General features: G+C 39.5%; 1 protein-coding gene across 5 annotated transcripts in view; it reads left to right on the top strand.

The window, feature by feature from the left end:
- Positions 1–23,486, top strand: part of LOC131136968 (receptor-type tyrosine-protein phosphatase U) — a 302,752-nt gene that overhangs the window by 174,047 nt on the left and 105,219 nt on the right. For all 5 annotated transcript variants that reach the window (XM_078798065.1, XM_058084359.2, XM_058084358.2 and 2 more), the window contains exons 5-7: positions 3,197–3,312; positions 13,737–13,911; positions 16,466–16,759. In XM_078798065.1, the coding sequence (XP_078654191.1) occupies positions 3,197–3,312; positions 13,737–13,911; positions 16,466–16,759 (585 nt within the window). The remainder of the gene's footprint in view (positions 1–3,196; positions 3,313–13,736; positions 13,912–16,465; positions 16,760–23,486) is intronic.

The following is a 23,486-nucleotide window of genomic DNA, read 5'->3' as shown; positions in this document are numbered from 1 at the left end:
AACTTTAGCAATCTAAATACTGTTTTTTTTCTCCATTTCCCATCAATATTTGTTCTAGCTTGTGGCTTCAGAGTTACCGGTGCTTCAACCAAACTACGGTGGAGGCTGAGGGTCAAACAGGAGGTTAATCGCGCGTCAAAAAAATTTGTTGTTAACACGTTAACTTTGACAGCCCTAATGCTGATACTATGTGGGAATGCATAAAGGTAAGAGTTGAGGACTTTGCTAATGTTAATGCTAACTTTAATGCTAATATTAATGCTAATGTTAATGCTAATGTTAATGCTAATGTTAATGCTAATGTTAATGTTAACGCTAATGCTAGCTAACGCTGGACTTCAGCCACGGTCATCACATTGACAGCCCATCAATAGCAGCTAGAACTCCAATTTTAGCTGGCAGTTCAATGCAAAATCATCAGAGAGATGTAAAAATATGAAAACCACTGGTTAGTTGGCCCACTCTTATGCCAAGTTAGCACTGTATATGACAATAAAAACAATACCTGCACTGCTCCAGTCTCTGGCAGGCCATATAATCCATGATAAATCAAACACAGCCACAGTAGATACAAATAACTTGGGTCTTGCTACAAGAGCCATCTGCCAGGGCTTTGAAGCTAACTTTAGCAATCTAAATACTGTTTTTTTTTCTCCATTTCCCATCAATATTTGTTCCAGCTTGTGGCTTCAGAGTTACCGGTGCTTCAACCAAACTACGGTGGAGGCTGAGGGTCAAACAGGACGTTAATCGCGCGTCAAAAAAATTTGTTGTTAACACGTTAACTTTGACAGCCCTAATGCTGATTCTATGTGGGAATGCATAAAGGTAAGAGTTGAGGACTTTGCTAATGTTAATGCTAACTTTAATGCTAATATTAATGCTAATGTTAACACTAATGTTAATGCTAATGTTAATGCTAATGTTAATGTTAATGTTAATGTTAATGTTAATGTTAATGTTAATGTTAATGTTAATGCTAACGCTAATGCTAACGCTAACGCTAATGCTAGCTAACACTGGACTTCAGCCACGGTCATCACATTGACAGCCCATCAATAGCAGCTGGAACTCCAATTTTAGCTAGCAGTTCAATGCAAAAATCATCAGAGAGATGTAAAAATATGAAAACCACTGGTTAGTTGGGCAAATAACAAATAACTTGGGTCTTGCTACAAGAGCCATCTGCCAGGGCTTTGAAGCTAACTTTACCAATCTAAATACTGTTTTTTTTTTCTCCATTTCCCATCAATATTTGTTCCAGCTTGTGGCTACAGAATTACCGTCCAAACAGGAGGAGCGCACGTTAATCGCTCGTCAAAAATGTTGTCGTTAGCGCGTTAACTTTGACAGCCCTAATGCACAATCTTGATCACATGATATTTTTATATTATTCGACTGCGAGATTGATAGTCAATCAGACTTCATTGAATCCTTGAACAGAATCCCCCTCCATATCTTTGCTTTGTTTTTTTGTCTGAGCAAAATAGAAACCTTCCCATCACTATATTCGGTACACAAACAAGATCAACAAATTGCCCCCCCTTCTTGCTCTCCGACATAGCAACACGGTGACGAGTGAGAAGCAAACATTTGCTTCTCCCTAATGCTTTTCAGCTCCACTCTTGCCGTGCCATCTTTTCCTGTCAATCATCTGGAGTGACAAGTCGACACGTCCTACCCTGTTTCTCAGACGCGGCAGGCCGAGCGGCCAGTCTATTCGCAGTGATTTGGCTCCGCGGGGGTTCTCTACTCCCTGATCTATTGTTAATCACAGAGTTGGGTGAGAGTGATACTCCCACACTGATTCATTGGCAGCTCCGCTCCGCATCCTGGGATGTTATTAGTCAAAATGTGGACGCCTGATGCTTACTGCGTGGCTTTGCTTTCACACCTTCACTCCCACGTCGTGCACATGAATAGATCAACGTATGAGTAGATCACCGTCCATATCATGTGTGACGAATACACTCTTGGAGCTTAATTACATGTGAATGTTTCATTGCAACGTCCATAATATAACATTCATCACCACCCTGAACTCAGACATACAACGTACCCGGTCATTAGCATAATGCAAATGAGCAATATTTCCATCACTGCCCCTGTTACTACCTCAATCATATTTATTTATTTATTTAACAACCCAATACAATACACTCATATGTGACTTTACTCACCTGTACACACCAGTCATTATTTGCACTATGACCCATTTATCATTGCAGTAAAATTAATATATCTGCAATATGTCTGCTCCTGCATATGCTCCTGTGCAATACTATGTGTATATTTTGGATATCTTGTATATATCCTGTTAAATTGTCTTTTTTACTCTACTTTTATATACTTGTTTTTAAACTTGACTACTGCACTGAAAGGAGAAGCTCTCCAATCTCGTTGTACATCTTGTATAATGACAATAAAGGCCATTCCATTCCATTCTATTCCATTCCATTCTATTCCATTCATTCTTTTTCTACTGCTTTTTCCTCACGAGGGTCGCGGGGAGTGCTGGAGCCTATCCCAGCTGTCTTTGGGCAAGAGAGAGGCGGGGTACACCCTGGACTGGTCGCCAGCCAATCACAGGGCACATATAGACAAACAACCATTCACACTCACATTCATACCTATGGACAATTTGGAGTCGCTAATTAACCTAGCATGTTTTTGGAATGTGGGAGGAAACCGGAGTACCCGGAGAAAACCCACGCATGCACGGGGAGAACATGCAAACTCCACACAGAGATGGCCGAGGGTGGAATTGAACCCTGGTCTCCTACCTGTGAGGTCTGCGCACTAACCACTAGTCCACCGTGCCACCCCCCATTCCATTCAAATTTATCTTATTTATCAAAATGGAAAATAGCACCGTCCTGTAGTTTAATGGGTTTTAACAAATAAACAAACATTTCAAAAAGCAACCATTATGTGTCACAAACACCAAATTAAAAAATAATCCCGGATGAAATTAAAATGCTTGATGTTCATATATAGTAAACATTTTAAAAATGAGGGAAAGAAAGCCAACCCTGAGCAAATCCTTTTGTTCTCGCAAACTGAAAACGACTGTGTTTGGGCCCTGATAAGAATGTGTCTTTTGTGGCGGGTTGGCGTTGTGAGTGGCCGAAAGGTAATGGAGTCTTTTGATGACAATGCTTTCTCTCTCTCTCTCTCTCGTTCTACGCCTCCGTAGATAAGGCTCCGCATTTCTCCAGGCTTGGAGACGAGGAGGTCAACGCCGGACAAAATGCCACTTTCCAATGTGTTGCTGCCGGAAAGGCAGCCGAGGCTGAGAAATTCCTACTGGAGGTCAGTGATTTATTCGTGGACATCATAGCAATGACTGGACAGTACCTTAACAGGGGTCAGCAACCCACGGCTCCAGAGCTGCATGTGGCTCTTCAGCCTCTTTGTTGTGGCTCCCTTTGCAATGCTCAAGTATTTTGTTTTTTTAACACCCGAATGGGGAAAATACACATCTTTATAATGATTTTTGAAAAAAATCTCTCTGTTTTTTCTCCTTTGAACTACTTTGATACCCCAAAATTCCCTCCAAATCTGGAAGTCAATCCAAATCTTTGGAGACTCGCAATTCGCTGCACATTTCTTCAGGCGTCAGGTTTTTACAGTTTAACCAAGATGATACTATCATTACATGTTAGCACGGTGCCCGAGTGGTTAGTACGCAGGCCTCACAGCTAGGAGACCGGAGTTCAATTCCCCCCTCGGCTATCTATGCTATGTGTGGCGTTTGCATGCTCGGTTAATTGGCGACTCCAAATTGTCCATAGGTATGAATGTGAGTGTGAATGGTTGTTTGTCTATATGTGCCCTGGCCACCAGTCCAGGGTGTACCCCGCCTCTTTCGCTCGAAGACAGCTGGGATAGGCTCCAGCATCCCCACGACCCTCATGAGAATAAGCAATAAAAAATAATTGAATGAATATATAGAGTCAATAAGTAAGTCAATTACTAATAAATGCACCAGAATTACAATTATTTTGACCCAGCATTGGTAGAATATATATATATATATATATTTATATATTGATGGCTCCAGAGCTGCATTGCCCTATGCAATGCTCAAGTATTTTTTTTAACACCCGAATGGGGAAAATACGCATCTTTATAATGATTTTTGAACAAAATCGGACTTTCCGTGAGACTCTGCTTTTTCTCCTCTGAACTACTTTGATACCGAAAAATAAAATTAAATAAAAAAATAAAATTTAAAATTTAAGTTTTTAAATAATGTTTTGCGCCTCAAGTCTATTTTTCTTTCATGAGCGAGGGGGTAAAATGTTTCTCTTGATAGTAAAGGTTGCCGACCCCTGACCTAAACGTAAACAATATCAGAGTGTACCTGCACAATTTCATTACAATAATAATAATACACACTAATGTTAAAAGAGTACTTCTCTAACGGTGTCATTCACTTTAATAAAAGGTATTTTTTTATTATTTTGATATGATCTCGTTAGATTGTGTAGGTGTTGTTGCCGCTGTCTTCACATCCTACACGGCAATTAACTTCTTTCTGTTTTTTTTTTTTTCTTACATGTTGTTATTTTTGCTTTGACATCACCCAGACAGACTATATTAAGAATCCTGGGATTCATGATTCACTGAAGCATTGTCATCGCAGTCACATTTTGGGTTGCGGTATATTTTATAAAATTAAGTATAGTGTCAAGCTTTTTTTGGACTGTTTGCTGCAGAGAGTCAAACGTGTGACAGTCGGCACTGCAGCGAGGGCGGCTGTATTTTCCTCATGTTTACTAATATTAGATGCCAGATTTTTTTTGTTATCTGTTACCTGTTTGCGCCTTTGTGATAGATGTGCTACTTACATCCACTCAAAGGAAAGGTAGTTGACAAACAGCAATACTACAGGTGCTCCTCAGGTTCCTAATGACTTTTGTCAAAATTCGACCTAAATTTACACTTAAGTCACTCACACTATACACAGAACATACATGCAATACAGTAATGACACTACATATCCTCGCTAGGGTATTCAAAGTTGATATTATTTTATTATAATATTTTTTTTCCAAGATTCCAGTACTGTTTAAATGCATGTTTATTGCCTTATATGTATAAGCTTTGCATGGCCAACTCTTGCATGTGTTTTCATTGTAATTGAGCAGTTTCATACATACATTTGTTTTGAAGAAATGTAATGTGTTAGAATCAATCTGGTGTATAGAGTCAATTGCAAGTGTACGAGTGGTTAGTACGCAGGCCTCACAGCTAGGAGACTGGAGTTCAATTCCACCCTCTGCCATCTCTGTGTGGAGTTTGCATGCTAGGTTAACTGGCGACTCCAAATTGTCCATAGGTATGAATGTGAGTGTGAATGGTTGTTTGCCTATATGTGCCCTGTAATTGGCTGGCCACCAGTCCAGGGTGTACCCTGACATTCTATGTAAAAATAATGTATGTACAATAGGGCTGTCAATCGATTAAAATATTTGATCACAATTATTCGCATTTTTTGTCTGTAGTTAACTCACAATTAATTGCATTTAATCGCAGATGGAAATGAGTTTTTATCTATAATAAGTAGGGGAAATCTCTTGTGTAACTACAATGATAATTAAATCAAATTTTATTCATTCAATAATTTTCTACCGCTTTTCCTCACGAGGGTTGCGGGGGTGCTGGAGCCTATCCCAGCTGTCTTCGGGCGAGAGGAGGGGTACACCCTGGACTGGTGGCCAGCCAATCACAGGGCACATATAGACAAACAACCATTCACACTCACATTCATACCTATGGACAATTTGGAGTGGCCAATTAACCTAGCATGTTTTTGGAATGTGGGAGGAAACCGGAGTACCCGGAGAAAACCCACGCATGCACGTGGGATTGAACTCGGTTCTCCTAGCTGTGAGGTCTGCGTGCTAACCACTCGTGCAGCCCCTATGACCAATAAAACAACCCAACATTGTAATTATTTTGACCAAGCATTTGGGTGGAATATTTTGACTCATCTATTGGGTTGACAGCACGCTAGGTTAAAACAACAAAATTTGAGCTGGTGCTATAGTAACCAATCGGATGGGTTAAAGTTGGGTTATTTTTAAGCCATCTCTTTTAGTGTGTATCTGAACTGACTAGGGGTGAGAGTCCGATGCTGGACCGATCGATCGCAGTGGCACATAGAGACAAAGAACCATCCGACCAATCCCCAACAGTGGAAACAACGATGCTTAGTTATTAATGTCGCTTTCTGACAAGTAGATCTTTCCACATACTCAAGGATACTGACGTGACCTGGCAGTTTGTGTGTTTGTAGTGTTAAATACTTCTGTGACGTTCCAATCATGTGTGTGTGTGTGGCTGACGGCCACCATCTTTATCCTTGTAACAGTCGAGTGTGGCCAATGTTGGTGGCTGTTTCTCCTCTCTCTGAGCTTTTTATGATGTTTATTTTCACTTCCATGGTGATGCCTTTACTTTTCCTTTGACTCCTCTGCCAACAGAAGATCCTGCTTTTTTTCCTTTGGGAGCTACGCCTGAGCTACACATAGTGTCCTCTTATGTAACAAGTTCTCGAACGAATCTCATATTTATGGACCAAAATTAGTTCTTAAATTATTTTATGGCAGCAAGTTCCACCAAAACCACTAAACATCAGAACACCACTTGTTTACAATACGATACGAATTACGATACTAGGCTCACGATAAGATATATCACGATGTATTACAATACTGTCAACAAGGCGATATTTTTTTTTTGGTTTTTCTTGTAGTTAAAGATTATTTCCTGGAAAAACTGAATTACACCAGCAATATGCACTTACTAAACATATTTTTATTCCATTAGAACAGTATGTTATGCTGTATCATAAACTTTCCTCTGTAAAAACTTAAAGTAATAGCATTTGCATAAATAAAGCTTTAACATCCAGCTTTAAATTTACCAAAAAAAAAAACATAAAAAACAAATAAATTAAATTATGTCTCAAGATCCTACTCAAATGTTCACATTCTATTAGAGTATACAGTCCCTGACTTATCCACCATCAGAACAGTATTTTTGTGGAACAAAGTAACTAACATCAGTAAAAAAAATCCCTTTAGGATGCTTGAAATAACCATTATTTAACAAAATAGTGATACCAATTTGAAAAACAAAATACCTGCAATATCATAGTACTACGCCGTAAACCAAGTACCACCTGTTTAGCATTTATATTTTAGCTCCCTGCATGTGGTCAATGTGGTCTGCAGCTTTCGGGTGTCCTCCAACCACGAGTATTACTGCAGTAGAAGCGTCCAAGCAACCCAAATCTTGCTGCTGAAAAGCTGGCAGATCAATAAGATGATTACTAAGATTTGAGTTGACCTTTTCCCACCAAAGAGGATGATGTCTGGTTTTATTGTGATAATCTAAACTTGATGGATCGGTATGAAAGCAAGGTGCTTTGAATTTTTTTTTTTTTTTTTAACAATGCATCTTCTTTTACACTCAAATACTTTTGCGTTCTAGCTGTCTCTGATCCGTGAGTTTATGCTCTTAATTGATTAAACCTTAATGATGCACATAAGCTATAATCTATCTTCTTGTGGCAGCCGTTAAATGTTTTGGTTCAATAACATTTCAAACCTGAAACACGTGAGTTTCTTGACCTCCTTAAGAGATGAGTCTGAAGACACGCTTAACCGTAATCACTAATATCTTAACAGGATTATGTTTGTTTTTGCTTAATTGTCTAATGAATGAATTTCCACCATCGGGATCAATAATGTTAGGTCGTGATTCAATTAGTGAAATGCCACTGCCATTCTAATGACATTGGACCGTCCTGTTTATCATTGCAACAAACACCGAAACTGACAGCAGACATGTTTTTTTTTTTGTTGTGCCTGAGGCTTTGAGGAAGGCTACAATTTTGGTAGAGTAGTTAACCCTCCTCTTGTGTTAGGGCCGGCACCGATCCGTTTTACATGTTAATGCATAAAAAGAATCACATAACATTTATTTATTGCATCAATGCCTTTCGGTTTTTGTCAGGAATAAAATAATAAAACCAAAAAAAAAAAAAATTTACTACATTTTAAAATGGTCCGGTTGAAATTATGACCACTGTATTGTTAGGGTCGGTTTCGACCCGGTTATAATAATATGATTATAAAGCAATATTTTGAGCCACAACTGAAATCATAAGTGTACAATTAGCCAACACAATGACAACCAGCTCCTCTTCTCATCATGTAAGCTTCAGGGGATTCTCATTTTGACCGCTTTTTCCAGTATACCAGCAGAAAAACAATGTCCAGACATGTGAGGTGAATTCACTCATTTGATTGGCTGATTTCACATTTAGACATAGACTTTCTTTATTGTCGTTGCACAATAACGCAGCAGTAAAATTGCCAACAAAATGTCGTTGCCTGGCTCCTGTATAATAATAAATAATAATGTGGAGAATAAATGGATGACATCAAATATGAACAACGATGTACAGCGTAAACAGTAATTTGTACAAATAATTTAAATAATTTTGAATAAATAATAATAATTTTAAGTATTGCGTGTGTATTACAATTTGGATCAAAGAATGGCAAGAAGTAAAGTGAACCAAAATCTGGACCTGTTCTGCTTTTTTATTTCAGTTTATACTAAAGTTCTGTAGCTGAAAACAATATATATTTTTTTACCTTTTCTTGACATTAATATATATGGGTCAAAATTCACCAGTCGAGTGGTTAGCGCGCAGACCTCACAGCCAGGAGACCAGGGTTCAATTCCACCCTCGGCCATCTCTGTGTGGAGTTTGCATGTTCTCCAAATTCTCCAAAAAAAAAGACTCCAAATTGTCCATAGGTATGAATGTGAGTGTGAATGGTTGTTTGTCTATATGTATGTGCCCTGTGATTGGCTGGCGACCAGTCCAGGTTGTACCCTGCCTCTCACCCGAAGACAGCTGGGATAGACTCCAGCAACCCCCGCGACCCTCGTGAGGAAAAAGCGGTAGAAAATGAATGAATGAATTCACCAGAACGCCATAGATGTTTCTTTAGTGATTAATACTAAAATGAGAAAATAAACAAAAATAATTGATTTAAGAGATATGTTCTATAGCCCTCAGTAATAGCCAGGTCACAAAAGATTCTTAACTTTATTAATATGATTCTTTTGAGTTTTATTTTACCATTTTTGGAAATTTAAATTGAGGGGTACTGCTCCCAATAGACTTCTACACCACTATGTACATCTGTGCAATACTTTTTTTTTTATATTCAGTATAGTTACTCCATTCACTGTGCAATAGCTGATCAATATTAAGGCTCTAAATGCAATATATTAAGTTCTATGTGAAGTATTTCTATAATGCCTCATATTAACTCACTAGCAAGATCTCATAGTGTATAGACTGGTCATATATTTCATCTCGTTTCATATTATCTTGCATACTGTATTTGTATATAACACTGGGTAAAACTGTTGATTTTGTTACTACTCGGGTTGTTTATATTATTGTGTATTTTGTACTGCTTAACTGATTCTGTACTCTAGCTGGATGCAAATTTCCCCACTGAGTGACGAATAAAGGCATATCTTAATCTTAATCGTAGTGACAAAAAAAGGCCTACATGCCCACACCAAAAGTATTAAAAGCAACATTTTCATGGATGAGGAAGCTGATTATAGCTGATTTAATACATGGGTCAAAACCGACCCGGTAACATTAAACATATTTTTATCAATACCCAATACTCTGTTTTGGTACGACAATCCCAATAAAAGTTCTGTACTTAAACGTCAAATATTCTAGCTAGTTATATAACAGTATTATAAATGCGCCACACTGCGGAGCCTCACATGAAATTTGCTTTAATTGTGGAAAATGCGACTCTGCATCACGCTGCCCTTTATTTTCATCATTTCTTGTCGTCATGTGTTAACATTTGCACCGAACCAAAAGTATTGACACTCGAGAGGACTAGATATCTTTTGAACATTTTGCAACGCAGCTTGCAGCAGCCGCTGCCGTGGTGAGAACTTCTCAACTTTAGAAAATGCATAATGTATTTTGTGACTGCGGAGGGATTTGCTGAGGCTGAGTGACTTATGGTTTTCTCAGCAAGTCTGGTCTGCAAACAATAGGCATTGCACTACAAAGGCGCAGGCATTTATAAAGTAAGGAGTCTAAAGAAAAAGACACATACAGTGTCTTGCAGAAGTAATGCACCTCCCGCCGATCCGTCAGCCTTTTGTTGGTTTTATAAATGAAATCATGGTCAATGTCATTTGGATTTTTTTTGACAATGTGAAAAAAGCTCCTTTCATGTCAAAGTAAAACCGTTTTTTTTTTTTTTTTAGACGTTGGTGTCAATTCATTAAAAATATAAAATATGCATTTCTCCCCCTTTTAAAGTGGCCCACCTGATTGAACAGAGATCCAGTGAATTGACGCCTGCTGCGTTACAGTTAGTAGCCACGTTTACATGAGGAGTTTTTGTCTTTCCGAATGACCTCTCCGAAAGCAATGGTATACATGGAAAGGAATATTCCAATGGTGTGTCTACATGCGCCGCTATAATCAACCAGAATAGTCAATGGGGCATGCGCAGTAAAGCGTAAACACCAACATCACGTGATACCGACTTCCTCCAGTTTTTCTTTCACTTGTTGGAATAACTCCGTATTGCCAGTTTTTCCTTCGTCCAGTCTTGAAATTTAGTTGGAATCAAAAACAAACTTTCCGCAGCAGTCCAGTGCCGATTGCTCGCCTCCATTTTTTTAAAATCAAAGAACATCTCGAGCTGCGTGTTACGTCATATCTCAGCATTCGCTGAAAGAACGCACCCGGGAACAGGAAAAGATAAAGTTCAATCTTGCTAATATTTTATAATTAAACTTGGCACACGTTTTATATAGATATGTATTTTATTTTTTAATAAAACTGGACTTGTGAATGGCGTATAGAAGGGTTTAGATTTTGTTCCACAGATGGCGCTAATGCACACGAAAGCTGCTTGCCAACCGCCAATAAACAACAGAAGAAGAAAAACACCACAAAGAAGAACGCAGTCTGACGACTTTCCGTTTGAGCGGGTACAAGATACCTCAATCGGATTTGGGAAAGGAATATTCCAAACCTGGGAATCCCATTATATATTCATTTGGATTGGCACTTTTCTTTCGGAATGAGGTGTATACAAAGGTTAGATTCTTTCCGTTTGAGCAAATAACCCGAATGGAATTGGAATATTTGGGTCCATGTAAACGTGGCTAGCCTGAGTAAAGTTAATGTGTGTCCAGTCACACCTGAGTCTGGAAGCTCCGGTCTCTGGTTCATTAGTATTCCTGCTACAACTGCAACATGAAGACACAGGAACACTCGAAGCAACTCAGAGAAAATGTAACTGGAAACTGGAAAGACGGGCATCTCTCAAGCCAAATCCATTTCCATTTCCTTCCGCTTTTCTGGGTCCGGGCCATGGGGGCAGCAGACTTGGTTGGGAAAATTTCCAACTAGACTTGGTTAGAAATGATCATCCCTGGCCTCGCCTTCCAGTTCCACCGGGGAAGTACTAAGGCATTCCAAGGCCAGCTGCAAGACATAATCCCTCCACCATGAACCAGGTCTGGGCATGCCTGGAACATATAACCATAGAGGTGTCGAGGAGGCATCTCAGTTGGCTCCTCTCAATGTCAAGGAGCAGTGGCTCTACTCTAAGCTCCCCGCGGATAACCGATCTCCTCGGGTGAGTCAAGCCACCCAATGAAGGAAACTAATTTTTGCTTTTTTTGGTCACTACCCAAAGCTCATGCATGATCACAGATCAACCCGAGGTTTGCCTTCCAGCTTAGCCTTCCCTCATTCATCAACAAGATCCCAAGATACTTGAACTCCTTCATAGGGGGCGAGACCTCACTTCCAACCCAAAATTTACAGTACATCCTTTTCCTGATAAGAACCATGGCCTCAGATTTGGAGGTGCTGCTGAGTCTCATTAGTGAAGCTTCACACTCCACCTGGGTAATAGCTGATGGTCACAGCCTGATGAGGCCATCAGTACCACACCATCTGCAAATAGCAGAGATGAGATCCCAAGGTCCCTAAATTGGACTGACTCAAGGACTGAATGGCACGCAGTCGCGTGCCACAAACCCCTTACTCCCCACAGGACACCACCAGGGACACGGTCAAATGCCTTTTCCGAGTCCACAAAGCACCCGGAGCAACCAGATGTGCTTGCCTGGTTGAGACATATCCTCAGTGATTGCATTGACTAAATACTGACACAGAGGGGCTGAATACTATATAGATACTATTGAAATGACACCAATTTGTGCAATGCATGAAATTAGCTTTTGGTAAAGTCTAGTCAAGAAATCGATTTGTCATTTATAAAAGCAATAAAATACTAAAACATCCAAGATGAAATGCTGTGGCTTTTTAACATAGTCCTAACACTTCTATGCTAGGACTACGTTAAAAAGCCATAGCATTTCAGTATGTGGAATCAAACTATGGAATGGATTGAGTAAGACCCTCAAACAATGCACAACGATGAGCCAATTCAAGAAACAATACAAGCAGTTGATGTTTGCTAAATACAAGGATGAATGCCGTCACAAAAATAAAATTAAAAAAATAATAAATAATAATAAGTTTAATAAATAATAAATAAATAAAATAATGATTATTTAAAAAAAAATAATTTGAAAATGACCCCGCCTCTCGCCCAAAGACAGCTGGGATAGGCTCCAGCACCCCCCGCGACCCTTGTGAGGAAAAAGCGGTAGAAAATGAATGAATGAATGAATTTGAAAATGAAATGTGAATTTATGACTTTGTTAATTATTGTAGTTTATATTATTGAAGTACTTCAATGACTATTTTGTACAACTTGGATGTTATAAAATGCAGTTACAAGTTCGGGAACTATTCTAAATGTGATTACTGACCTTTTTTGCAGTACATCTAGTGAGAACATTTTGCAGTACTCACTAAATGTACTGCAAAAAAAGTCAGTAAGGATAATTCATAATGCCGCCTACAGAGAACATACTAACTCCTTATTTCTAAAATCACTAATACTTCAACTTTCTGATATAGTTCATCTTCAAACAGCTAAAATAATGCATAAGGCTAAAAATAACCAATAACCAATTAATTATTGGATGGTCATATCACCTCGATAAAACAAAACTTAAACTATATTAGGAAAGCAGGAAGTGAACAAATGTAACAGTTACTGATTGTAAAAGTACCAGATGGAGGGATAGGATTTAATAAGCTTTGCTTCTTCCTACTCCTTTTGGACATGTGGAACTGTGAACTGATTATGGGATGCATTCAATTGTAATCTGATGCATGTTCAAATGAAATAAAACCATTACCATTACCATTACTAAGATGGGGGAACACTTTTGCAAGAAGTTTTTGAATAACAACAAAGTTTTTACTCAAGTTTTCAATTATTTAAGTGTACATACATACTGTACATACTCACATAGAGTACACACACTACATACCACAGCGACCTCCAACTAGCATTTTCCATCATTTGTATTGAGAATTGTGAATGGGACTACCTACTACATGACTTCCACCACTAGCCGAGGTATAAGAACGGCTAAAAGAGAGTACAAGCTAGAAAACACCGGAACTTTTTCACAATGTTATTTTGTGCAAGTCTTAAAAAAAGATCAAACATTAAAAACAAACGCTAGCTTTACTGACTATGTCCTTTCTTTTCTTCCAGAGACACAACGGGGAGATTCTAACATCAGCGTCGGTCAAGCACCTGAGTCACCGCCGCTTTGTGGTATCGTTCCAGCTAGACAGCGTTCAGAGGTCTGATCAAGACCTTTATCGTTGCGTCACCCAGTCTCCCAGGGGATCCGGGGTTTCCAACTTTGCCGAACTCATCGTCAAAGGTAAATCTTTGTTCTGAACACATTCTGATGTGTAAAGAAGGAAGTGGTGTCAAAAAAAAATGACTTTGGCCTTGGAATTATTGGACCAAAACACCTTAATGACCAATGTGTGCAGCTTTTGGCACTAAAGCTCTGTGGATAGAGAACGCAATCTTCCTGACGTGTTTCTGTGCTGGAATCAAATAGGCTGCCATCGCCAGCTCCTCATCCCCCTGTCAAAAAGCTGCTCACTTGCCCTGGTCTCCTGCAGCCCTGTCATATCATGTACCTCAGATGGTGACCTCAGTCCCATTACTCACTCCAACCCCACAGCCTGACACCACTTTGACAGCATAGTAATGACATGACTGCGAGGTGGTTTGCTGGCAAAACAAATCAGGACTCAGCAAAGGGACAATGAGAAGTGGAAATAAGGATGTGAGACATTCTACCGTCCTCCTCCACTGACCCTTTATATTTTTAGAATAAACAAAAGTGGGATATGACACTGTCTTTGTTTGTATCATTTCACAATATACAGTGGAATGTTAGTCAAAGTCATGAATCCACATAAATAATCTTTTCCCTTCAGGGGTCGCCACACCAAATCAATCTCCTTCATCCAAGCCTGTCTTCTGCATCTGTCTCTCTCATACCAACTACCCTCATGTCCTCCTTCACTACATCCATAAACCTCCTCTTTAATTTCCTCTACGACTCCTTCAAGGCTTCTAACATGTAATGTCCCTCTGATGTACTTGTTCCTGATCCTATCCATCCTGGTCACTCCCAATGACCAAGATGCCTCCTTCCTGGAGGCTCTTCCCTGGACATGTCCGAACCATCTCAGTCTGGCCTCTCTGACTTTATCTCCAAGGCCTCTAACATGTAATGTCCCTCTGATATACTTGTTCCTGATCCTATCCATCTTGGTCACTCCCAATGACCAGGATGCCTCCTACCTGGAGGCTCTAAACGCAGCATCCTTCTACCAATATACTCACTATCTCTCCTCTAGAGATGTCCGAACCATCTCAGTCTGGCTTCTCTGACTTTATCTTTAAGGACTCTAACGTTTATGTCACTCTGACATACTTGTTCCTGATCCTATCCATCCTGGTCACTCCCAATGACCAGGATGCCTCCGACCTGGAGGCTCTAAATGCAGCATCCTTCTACCAATATATTCACTATCTCTCCTCAAGACATGTCCGAACCATCTCAGTCTGGTCTTTCTGACTTTATCTCCAAGGCCTCTAACATGTAATGTCCCTCTGATGTACTTGTTCCTGATCCTATCCATCCTGGTCACTCCCAATGACCAGGATGCCTCCTACCTGGAGGCTCTAAACGCAGCATCCTTCTACCAATATATTCACTATATCTTCTCTGGACATGTCCAAACCATCTCAGTTTGGCTTCTCTGACTTTATCTCCAAGGACTCTAATGTTTATGTCACTCTGACCTACTTGTTCCTGATCCTATCCATCCTGGTCACTCCCAATGTGAACGTCAGCATCCTCATCTCTTCTACCTCCAGTTCTGCTTCCTGTCTTTTCCTCAGTGGCATTGTCTCTAGACCAAACAACATCGCTGGTCTCACCACAGTTTTATATACCCAAAATAAACCCATAATAACCACCCTTAATTAATTTAGTCTAATTCGGGATTAGGGCTTTTTGGTTTCATCTGAATCTTAGATATTCATCTTACCATGACGTTTTGACAGAACAGTTTGGGGGAAGGGATCATGTTAGGATATTGCATTTCTACTGTGTCCGTTCCATAATTTTACGCCAAGTAAAGGAAGGTAGACATAGACTCTAAATCTGAATTAGGCACCAGGCATTAGGTACAGTGTAAATCCAGCCTAACACGCCAATTTGTTCACCTCAAACGCTCCTGCCTCTGGATGAAAATAAAATATGGTGTTTTCATTTCTGGCGTCAGTCATTGGTGACCCAAGGATGAGCCGCTGTCGTCTCAAAGGGAAGAAGCAGAGTTTACCCTTGTAGAAATCCTGTTAGGAGAAGGTCCTCACAAGACAGGGGCACCTCCGCTGGAATGACAGATTAGTCACAGCCACAGATCCAACTCTGATCTTTTCTTGTGCTTTGTCCTCATTTCTGTGCCATTTCCCTTCCCTTCCTCACACCGTCGCCCATGTAATTGTTCAGCAGCTTAGATGTGCCAGTAAATGACCGTTGGGCTTGGAATTAATCCCCAGTTGGCAATCGCAACTGACAGTATGGAGAGTTTTTCTTCTTTCATCATGAAACGGATGAGCGGCATCTAATTTTTCTGTGGCAAAGGTCATTGCTTTTGTGTTCACACCTGTTTTTTTTTCCCCTCTTTGTATTCTGCTAAATGTATGCAAGGCTGTGAATGCCTTGTTAATGGGTGTGACAAATCGGCTATTTGAACGCAGTTTGACCTGCTCGCATCCTGTAGTCTCTTGGGACCAATTTTGCACGCCGAGGACTCTGTTTTCATGCAACCGATGAGTTAAATTAACCCAACTGTACCTTGCTAAGCCTTTACCAATACGAACATCATTTTCTATTCCCCTGACAGTACCACCATCCCCTATCGCTCCACCTCAGCTGCTACGTGCCGGCTCCACTTACCTAATCATCCAGCTCAACACCAATTCTATCCTGGGAGACGGACCCATTATTAGGAAGGAGATTGAGTACCGTGCCAGCCAGTCTCCATGGTCTGAAGTTCACGGAGTCAACATGGTCACCTACAAGCTGTGGCACCTGGATCCAGACACAGAGTACCACATCAGTGTGTTGTTGACCCGCCCCGGAGAAGGAGGCACGGGCCCCCCCGGACCACCGCTAGTGAGCAGGACCAAGTGTGCAGGTGATTTCATCTCGATCGCGTTTTTTTTTTTTTTTTTTTTTTTACTAATTTGAAACCACGCTGCCGTGATCGCTAAATGAAAGTTCAGGCGTGTGTAACAATGACAATCACAGTCGTTTATATACTGTAGCAAAGCGCTTCACTTGAACGCCTCACTGCAGACATGAAATTGGTGTTGTTCCTGACAGCTGCTGCTGACTAGCGAGGTGCCTGACGATAATGTTGTGTGCTCAAAACGAGCCACCCCACCACAGGCCTTCATCCACCTTATTGACTTCTAAGCTCACTTGAACTTCTTAAATGGCAGGAATTTGGATTCTATTCGTATGCTGCATAGATAACCGCATGTATTTTGGCTTTGCTTATTCACTCAACGGACATATTGGTATTGATTATGTATTCATAACTCTGGCTTTTTTCACAACACCAACTTGGGATAAAGACGGGCATTTATTTACTCTTAAATAGGCCATTTTCCACCCTATGCAATTATAAAAACAAATAAAACCTCAGAGGATTGTTATAATTCTCCTAATACACTAGTTTCTCGCGTATTTGTGATTTAGCATTTGTGACGCTGCAATTTTGCAGATTACTGAACAAAACTAAATCTCTTTATTATTTGTGGAGAAAAATCAACATTTTATAACCACCATAATTTACCATTTCCCCCGTCCCCAGAAAATCCAATTTATGTTACACTGGCAAAGCTTGAGTTGCACCAAAAGTAGTCAGAGGCAAAATTCAACTTGTTTTGAGGCGATTTTTCAAGCAGTGAATCAGCTTGATATTTACACCGTTAGCCAAACATCCCAAATCAAAAGCATCAAAAGCATCTTATCAACCCAAATGTCGACGATCTCACAGTGAAAGCCAAAATAGCACGACATGGCAAACACACAATGTAACTGTACCGCATTTACTATGCAGGTATCAACATATATGGACAGAATGTTACCCAGCATGCCTTGCGGGTTATACATTATGGTAATGGTAAAAGATTGTTAAATCCTACCCCTCCATGTGGTACTTTTACAATCAGTAACTGTTACATTTGTTCACTTCCTGCTTTCCTATTTTTTTTTTTTTTGTAATTTTTTTGTCCCATACCGAAGTATGAGGTGATATGACCATACAATGACATAATGGGTACCGTTTATAATTATTTTTTTTCCATGCATATTAGTGTGTAGTGTTTATCAATATCTGTGTGATAGTATTTGTGGTGCAGTTACATTGTGTGTTATTTTTGTTCCTCATTTGTTACATATTATTGTTATCTTTGGTTGCACCCGGAGTGAGGGAGACGTTCAACCTTCTGTTGAGACTTTTACGGGTGACTCAATTACTCGCTGCTAGGCTGAGACAACAAGCCCTCCTACGCATCTCTGTGTATTGTCGTATTTCAAAAATAATAATAATAATAGAGATGAGTTGTCCGCTCTTTACTACACTTCCACATATTATGAACCTTTTATGGCGGATACGTAAGTCACTCTACATATAAACAGAAGTTTAGTTTTGTGCCATGATTAATGCATAATATTTAATGCATCTGTGATGCATCTGCTTAAGTTGCAAAATGCAGGCAGAAGTCAGTTTCAACTGAGATAATATTTTTATCTGACAAAAATTCTTTGAGTGAGTATGCCAACTCAGAAATCATAAAAGTAAAATATCTACACAGTGCCTGCATCTTAAACTGAAGTAATACACTTTGAGATATGGGCTTATTCTCGTTGATCAAAGCCAGAATAGGAATTGTGCTCTTGCAATCTAAAATTAAAGGACTGTATCATGATCATCTGGTAAAATTCAATCAGAGAGGAAGTGAGTGACACGTTTGGACTCAGTCACTGTGACACACTTATCTCCTAAGCAGAGCTAAAACCAACATTCTCTGAACTCTGAAGCTGATAGGACAGAACAGGAGACAATTTCCTGCCAGCATGGCTTTATTGATTGGACGGTTATTTGACAACTAAGAGCTAGCGGACTACATTGGGTATAGTGAAATAAAACAACAAGAATGTGTATGTGACTCTTAGGGAGAGTCATCAATTATAGTTATGCACTCATATATAATTACATACGTACTAGTACATACTTACTACTTATATGAAATATTGGTAATGGTTTTATTTCATTTGATGCATCAGATTACAATTGAGTGCATCCCATAATCAGTTCACAGTTCCACATGTCCAAAAGGAGTAGGAAGAAGCAAAGCTTATTAAATCCTACCCCTCCATCTGGTACTTTTACAATCAGTAACTGTTACATTTGTTCACTTCCTGCTTTCCTAATATAGTTTTGTTTTTGTTTTTTTTTATGCACCAAAGTACGAGGTGATATGACCATCCAATGACATAATGGGTATCAGTACAGTAGTACATCATTTCAGTGAATTAACGTAAACAACAGGTTGATTTACATGAAAATAACAATTACAAACACAGCACATATGGAACTGAACTACTGTATGTGCGTATGTGTGCATGCGTCAAAATTTCCCTACAATCGGTAACCTGCATGATACACTACTCCACACTCTCGCACTTCCTCCTTCCTGTCATGTGTGATTATTCTATCGATTGTTTCCTCTATAACTCTACCAAATCGGATTCGGGATCCAACATGTATAGTTGTATGTTAAAAGATAAATAGTCGTTTATTATCAGCTCTTAAAAAAAAAAAGTTCTTCTAAGCACTTGGGAGTGTGACCAACCACGGCGGAGTGGGCGTGCCCGGAGGCGGGCCGTGGGTGAAGTCCGTTAAAACAGACCTTTTTTGCAGGAAACACAAAATCCAAAGAAATACAGCTGGAGTAGGTGCAGATTCTAGAAGAACTAGAAAGCTTTCTGTGCTGGTTATTGTGTGTAGCAACTCTATGGGATCCCACAACTCAAAATGAGCATAATAGGTCCCCTTTAAGGATGCTTTGGCCTTTGGTTTAAATATAAATATAAACTCAAACACGTGGCCTGCGGGCCAAATGTGGCCCGCAGGACACTAGTTTGAGGCCCCCGCCTTGATATGAAAGTTTAATGTTAGTGCGGCCCCACACAAGTTTGATATGGATGCTGTATGGTATCATGTACCCAGAAAAAATTATTACGTTTGATTAATGTTCATGTTAAAGGTTAAATAACTGTTAATAGTTATCCTCCCTATCCGCGTGGAAGTGGTAAGTTTTTGGATATTTAAGTTTAAAGGAAATAACTTGAAGGCTACCATTCAGGTCGCTAGCTCTCTAGTTTGCGAGTTAGCATGTGTCTCAAGACCCTGCAGTTGCGCAATATGTTGTAAATAAAAAGAGTATAAATGTGACTATAGTCGTGTTTTGTCATGTCTACAGGGCTCTAATAATGCTTTGTTCATTTTAATCTGAAAAAAATAATTTGTCTACCCACCAACTATATGTGGTTTCTTAAGTTTTTTATTATTTGCTGTTTTATTGTTATTATTATATTTATTCATTTATTACTGATTGATTTTCTTTATTCTTGATTTGTTTGTTTATTTTTCATCTTATTTTGTGTAGAAAAATAAAAAGTAAGATATTTGAGAACAGTGGAATGTTTTAGCAGAGCTTTTCTTGTAGAAAATCGAAACCAAAGCAAAGTTTATTCATTTTTCATTTAATAAATGCGTTTTTTTTTTGTTTGTTTGTTTTTGGAAAACCTGATGCGGCCCAGTCTCACCCAGACCCTAGCTCCAGTGGCCCCCAAGTAAATTCAGTTTGAGACCCCTGCTGTAAAGACACTTTTTGAAAAACCATTTCAGAATCAGATTAATGTTTTATTAATTTTTTTTGCTAATGTTATCTCAAATTAAAGTACATTACTGTTAATGTCTTCTGTTTTTCTGGATCTTAAAGTATTTTGAAATGGGGTGCATTAATATTCCATTACATACAGAATGTAGGGCTGTTTGAATTCCTATGACATATTCTCATAAATCACTACACTTTATTTTTTAAAAACTACTCACGTTTCAGAAACCAATGCGTCTACCGTTTTTTGATTATTTGCTTAATGAATACTTAAACGTACATGCTCTGTTTTACATCCATCACATCACTTTCACATCACTCTTAGAGTACATGTATATTCAAGTATGACTTATTGTAAATTCCATTAATGGCTTGTCAGGCTTTCTTCAACACGAACTATCAGTCGTGCACGCTGACATTTCTCCACCCATGCCCATCTGTCAACGTAGACGTAAAAACACACAGGGAGCCGAGCAGGGGTCCCGCGGTTAACATTGTGTGCCACTGTAATGCCAATGTACACACAGAGATAAAGACAGTCAGTCAGTCAGTACAGCAGCCTGTATCTGTACGTCGCTGACACACGAAATAGAGAGCTTTGTCCCAGCCCAAAGGCAGTCGTCATGTCTTTCATGGTCATCACTCTTTTCTGTGCCCAACGGTCTTTTTCTGCCACACAACATCCCTCACAAATCTCTTCCACTGTGCTCCACTGGAGCCTCACCAGACCCCTCCAATGACATATTAAAGCCATTCTTCTGTCCCCACAGCCAAAAACAACCCTCATTCATCAGGAACCGTGGGTGAACTCGGGGGCCCACCTCTCAGCCAAACGTCTGCATATCTCCACACATGAAACACAGCAAATAACAATATGTGTAAGGAAGTTAATAACATTCATTCATTTTCTATGCAGCCTATCCCAGCTGTCTTTGGGGCGAGAGGCGGGGTACACCCTGGACTGGTGGCCAGCCAATCACAGGGCACATATAGACAAACAACCATTCACACTCACATTCATACCTATGGACAATTTGGAGTCGCCAATTAACCTAGCATGTTTTTGGAATGTGGGAGGAAACCGGAGTACCCGGAGAAAACCCACGCATGCACGAGGAGAACATGCGAACTCCACACAGAGATGGCCGAGGGTGGAATTGAACCCTGGTCTCCTAGCTGTGAGGTCTGCGCGCTAACCACTCGTCCGCCGTGCCGCGAAGTTAATAACAGCCCAAAAAAAAATAAAATAAAATAATAATAGATTTTATTTGTATAGCGCTTTTCAAAATACACAAAGATGCTTTACAGAAAAAATGGACTTGAATAAAAGCAAGTAAACAGACTAAAAGATACATTAAAATACACACACAAAACAACTAAAAACCCACAATCTGTTTTTAATGTCTAACTTTTTAAACCTGACTGATGTGCCCCGCCCCGCTTTTTCTCATGTTTTAACTGTGTATTAACAAATGAATATTGTATTTTAATGTATTTTTTACTCTGTTTACTTGCATTTATTCAACTCCATTCTTCCGTAAAGTGTCTTTGAGTATTTTGAAAAGCACTATATGTACAAATAAAATGTATTATTATTATTATTAACATTCATTCGTTAATACACAGCTAAAACATGAGTAAAAGCGGGGCACAGCAGTCAGGTATAAAAAGTTAGACATTAAAAACAGATATAAAGAGGTGGGTTTTGAGTTGTAGGGAAGGTCAGGGAAGGTCAGGGCAAGCACGAAAGAGTTCCAGAGGGTGGGGGCAGCGATGGAGAAGGCTCTGCTGTTAGTGTGTTGAGGGTTTTGGAAGGTGTACCGTAGAGAATATTGTTGAAATAGTCGATTCTGGATTTGATAAATGCATGGATCAGGGATTCAGCGGCAGAGAATGAAAGTGATGGACGGAGTTGTTCTTAAGATGGAAAAATGCAGTCCGGGTTAACTGTTTGATGTGGGGTTCAAATGAAAGGGTGGGGTCCAGGAGGATACCAAGGTTGCGGATGAGCGGGGATGGAGTGAGGGTGGCGCTGTCAAATTGAAGATAGAAGTTATGGGTGGATGTTGTGATGTTTTTGGGACCAATGATGATAATATCTGTTTTGTCACTGTTCCATCCAAGTCAGGGGTCTCAAACTCAATTTGCTTGGGGGCCACTGGAGCTCGGGTCTGGGTGAGATCAGGTTTTCAAAAAAAACACCCAAAAAAAACGCATTTATTAAAAACAAAAAAATTTAAAAAACTTTGTTTTGGTTCCAATTTTCTACAATAAAAGCTCTGATAAAACATTCCACTGTTCTCAAATATCTTACTTTTTATTTTTCTACACAAAACAAGATGAAAAATAAATAAACAAATAAAGAATAAAGAAAATCAATCCATAATAAATAAATAAATATAATAATAATAACAATAAAACAACAAATAATAAAAACTTAAGAAACCACATATAGTTGGTGGGTAGACAAATTATTTTTTTCAGATTAAAATGAACAAAGCATTATTGGAGCCCTGTAGACATGACAAAACACGACTATAGTCACATTTATACTCTTTTTATTTACAACATATTGCGCAACTGCAGGGTCTTGAGACACATGCTAACTCGCAAACTAGAGAGCTAGCGACCTAAACGGTAGCCTTCAAGTTATTTCCTTTAAACTTAAATAGCCAAAAACTTACCACTTCCACACGGATAGGGAGGATAACTATTAACAGTTATTTAACCTTTAACATGAACATTAATCAAACGTAATAATTTTTTCTGGGTACATGATACCATACAGCATCCATATCAAACTTGCGCGGGCCGCACTAACATTAAACTTTCATATCAAGGCGGGGGCCTCAAACTGGTGTCCTGCGGGCCACATTTGGTCCGCGGGCCGCGTGTTTGAGACCCCTGAGTTAAGCAGTTGGTGAGAGTGGAGTGGATGTTGGAGTTGATGGA

This window comes from Doryrhamphus excisus, linkage group LG17 (genome assembly GCF_037039965.1).
Source record: "Doryrhamphus excisus strain RoL-2023G ecotype Guam linkage group LG17, RoL_Dexc_Guam_v1.1, whole genome shotgun sequence".
Classification (NCBI taxonomy): domain Eukaryota; kingdom Metazoa; phylum Chordata; class Actinopteri; order Syngnathiformes; family Syngnathidae; genus Doryrhamphus; species Doryrhamphus excisus.
The sequence above is the reverse complement of the archived record's forward strand: the minus strand, read 5'-3'. Positions and strand labels throughout refer to the sequence as shown.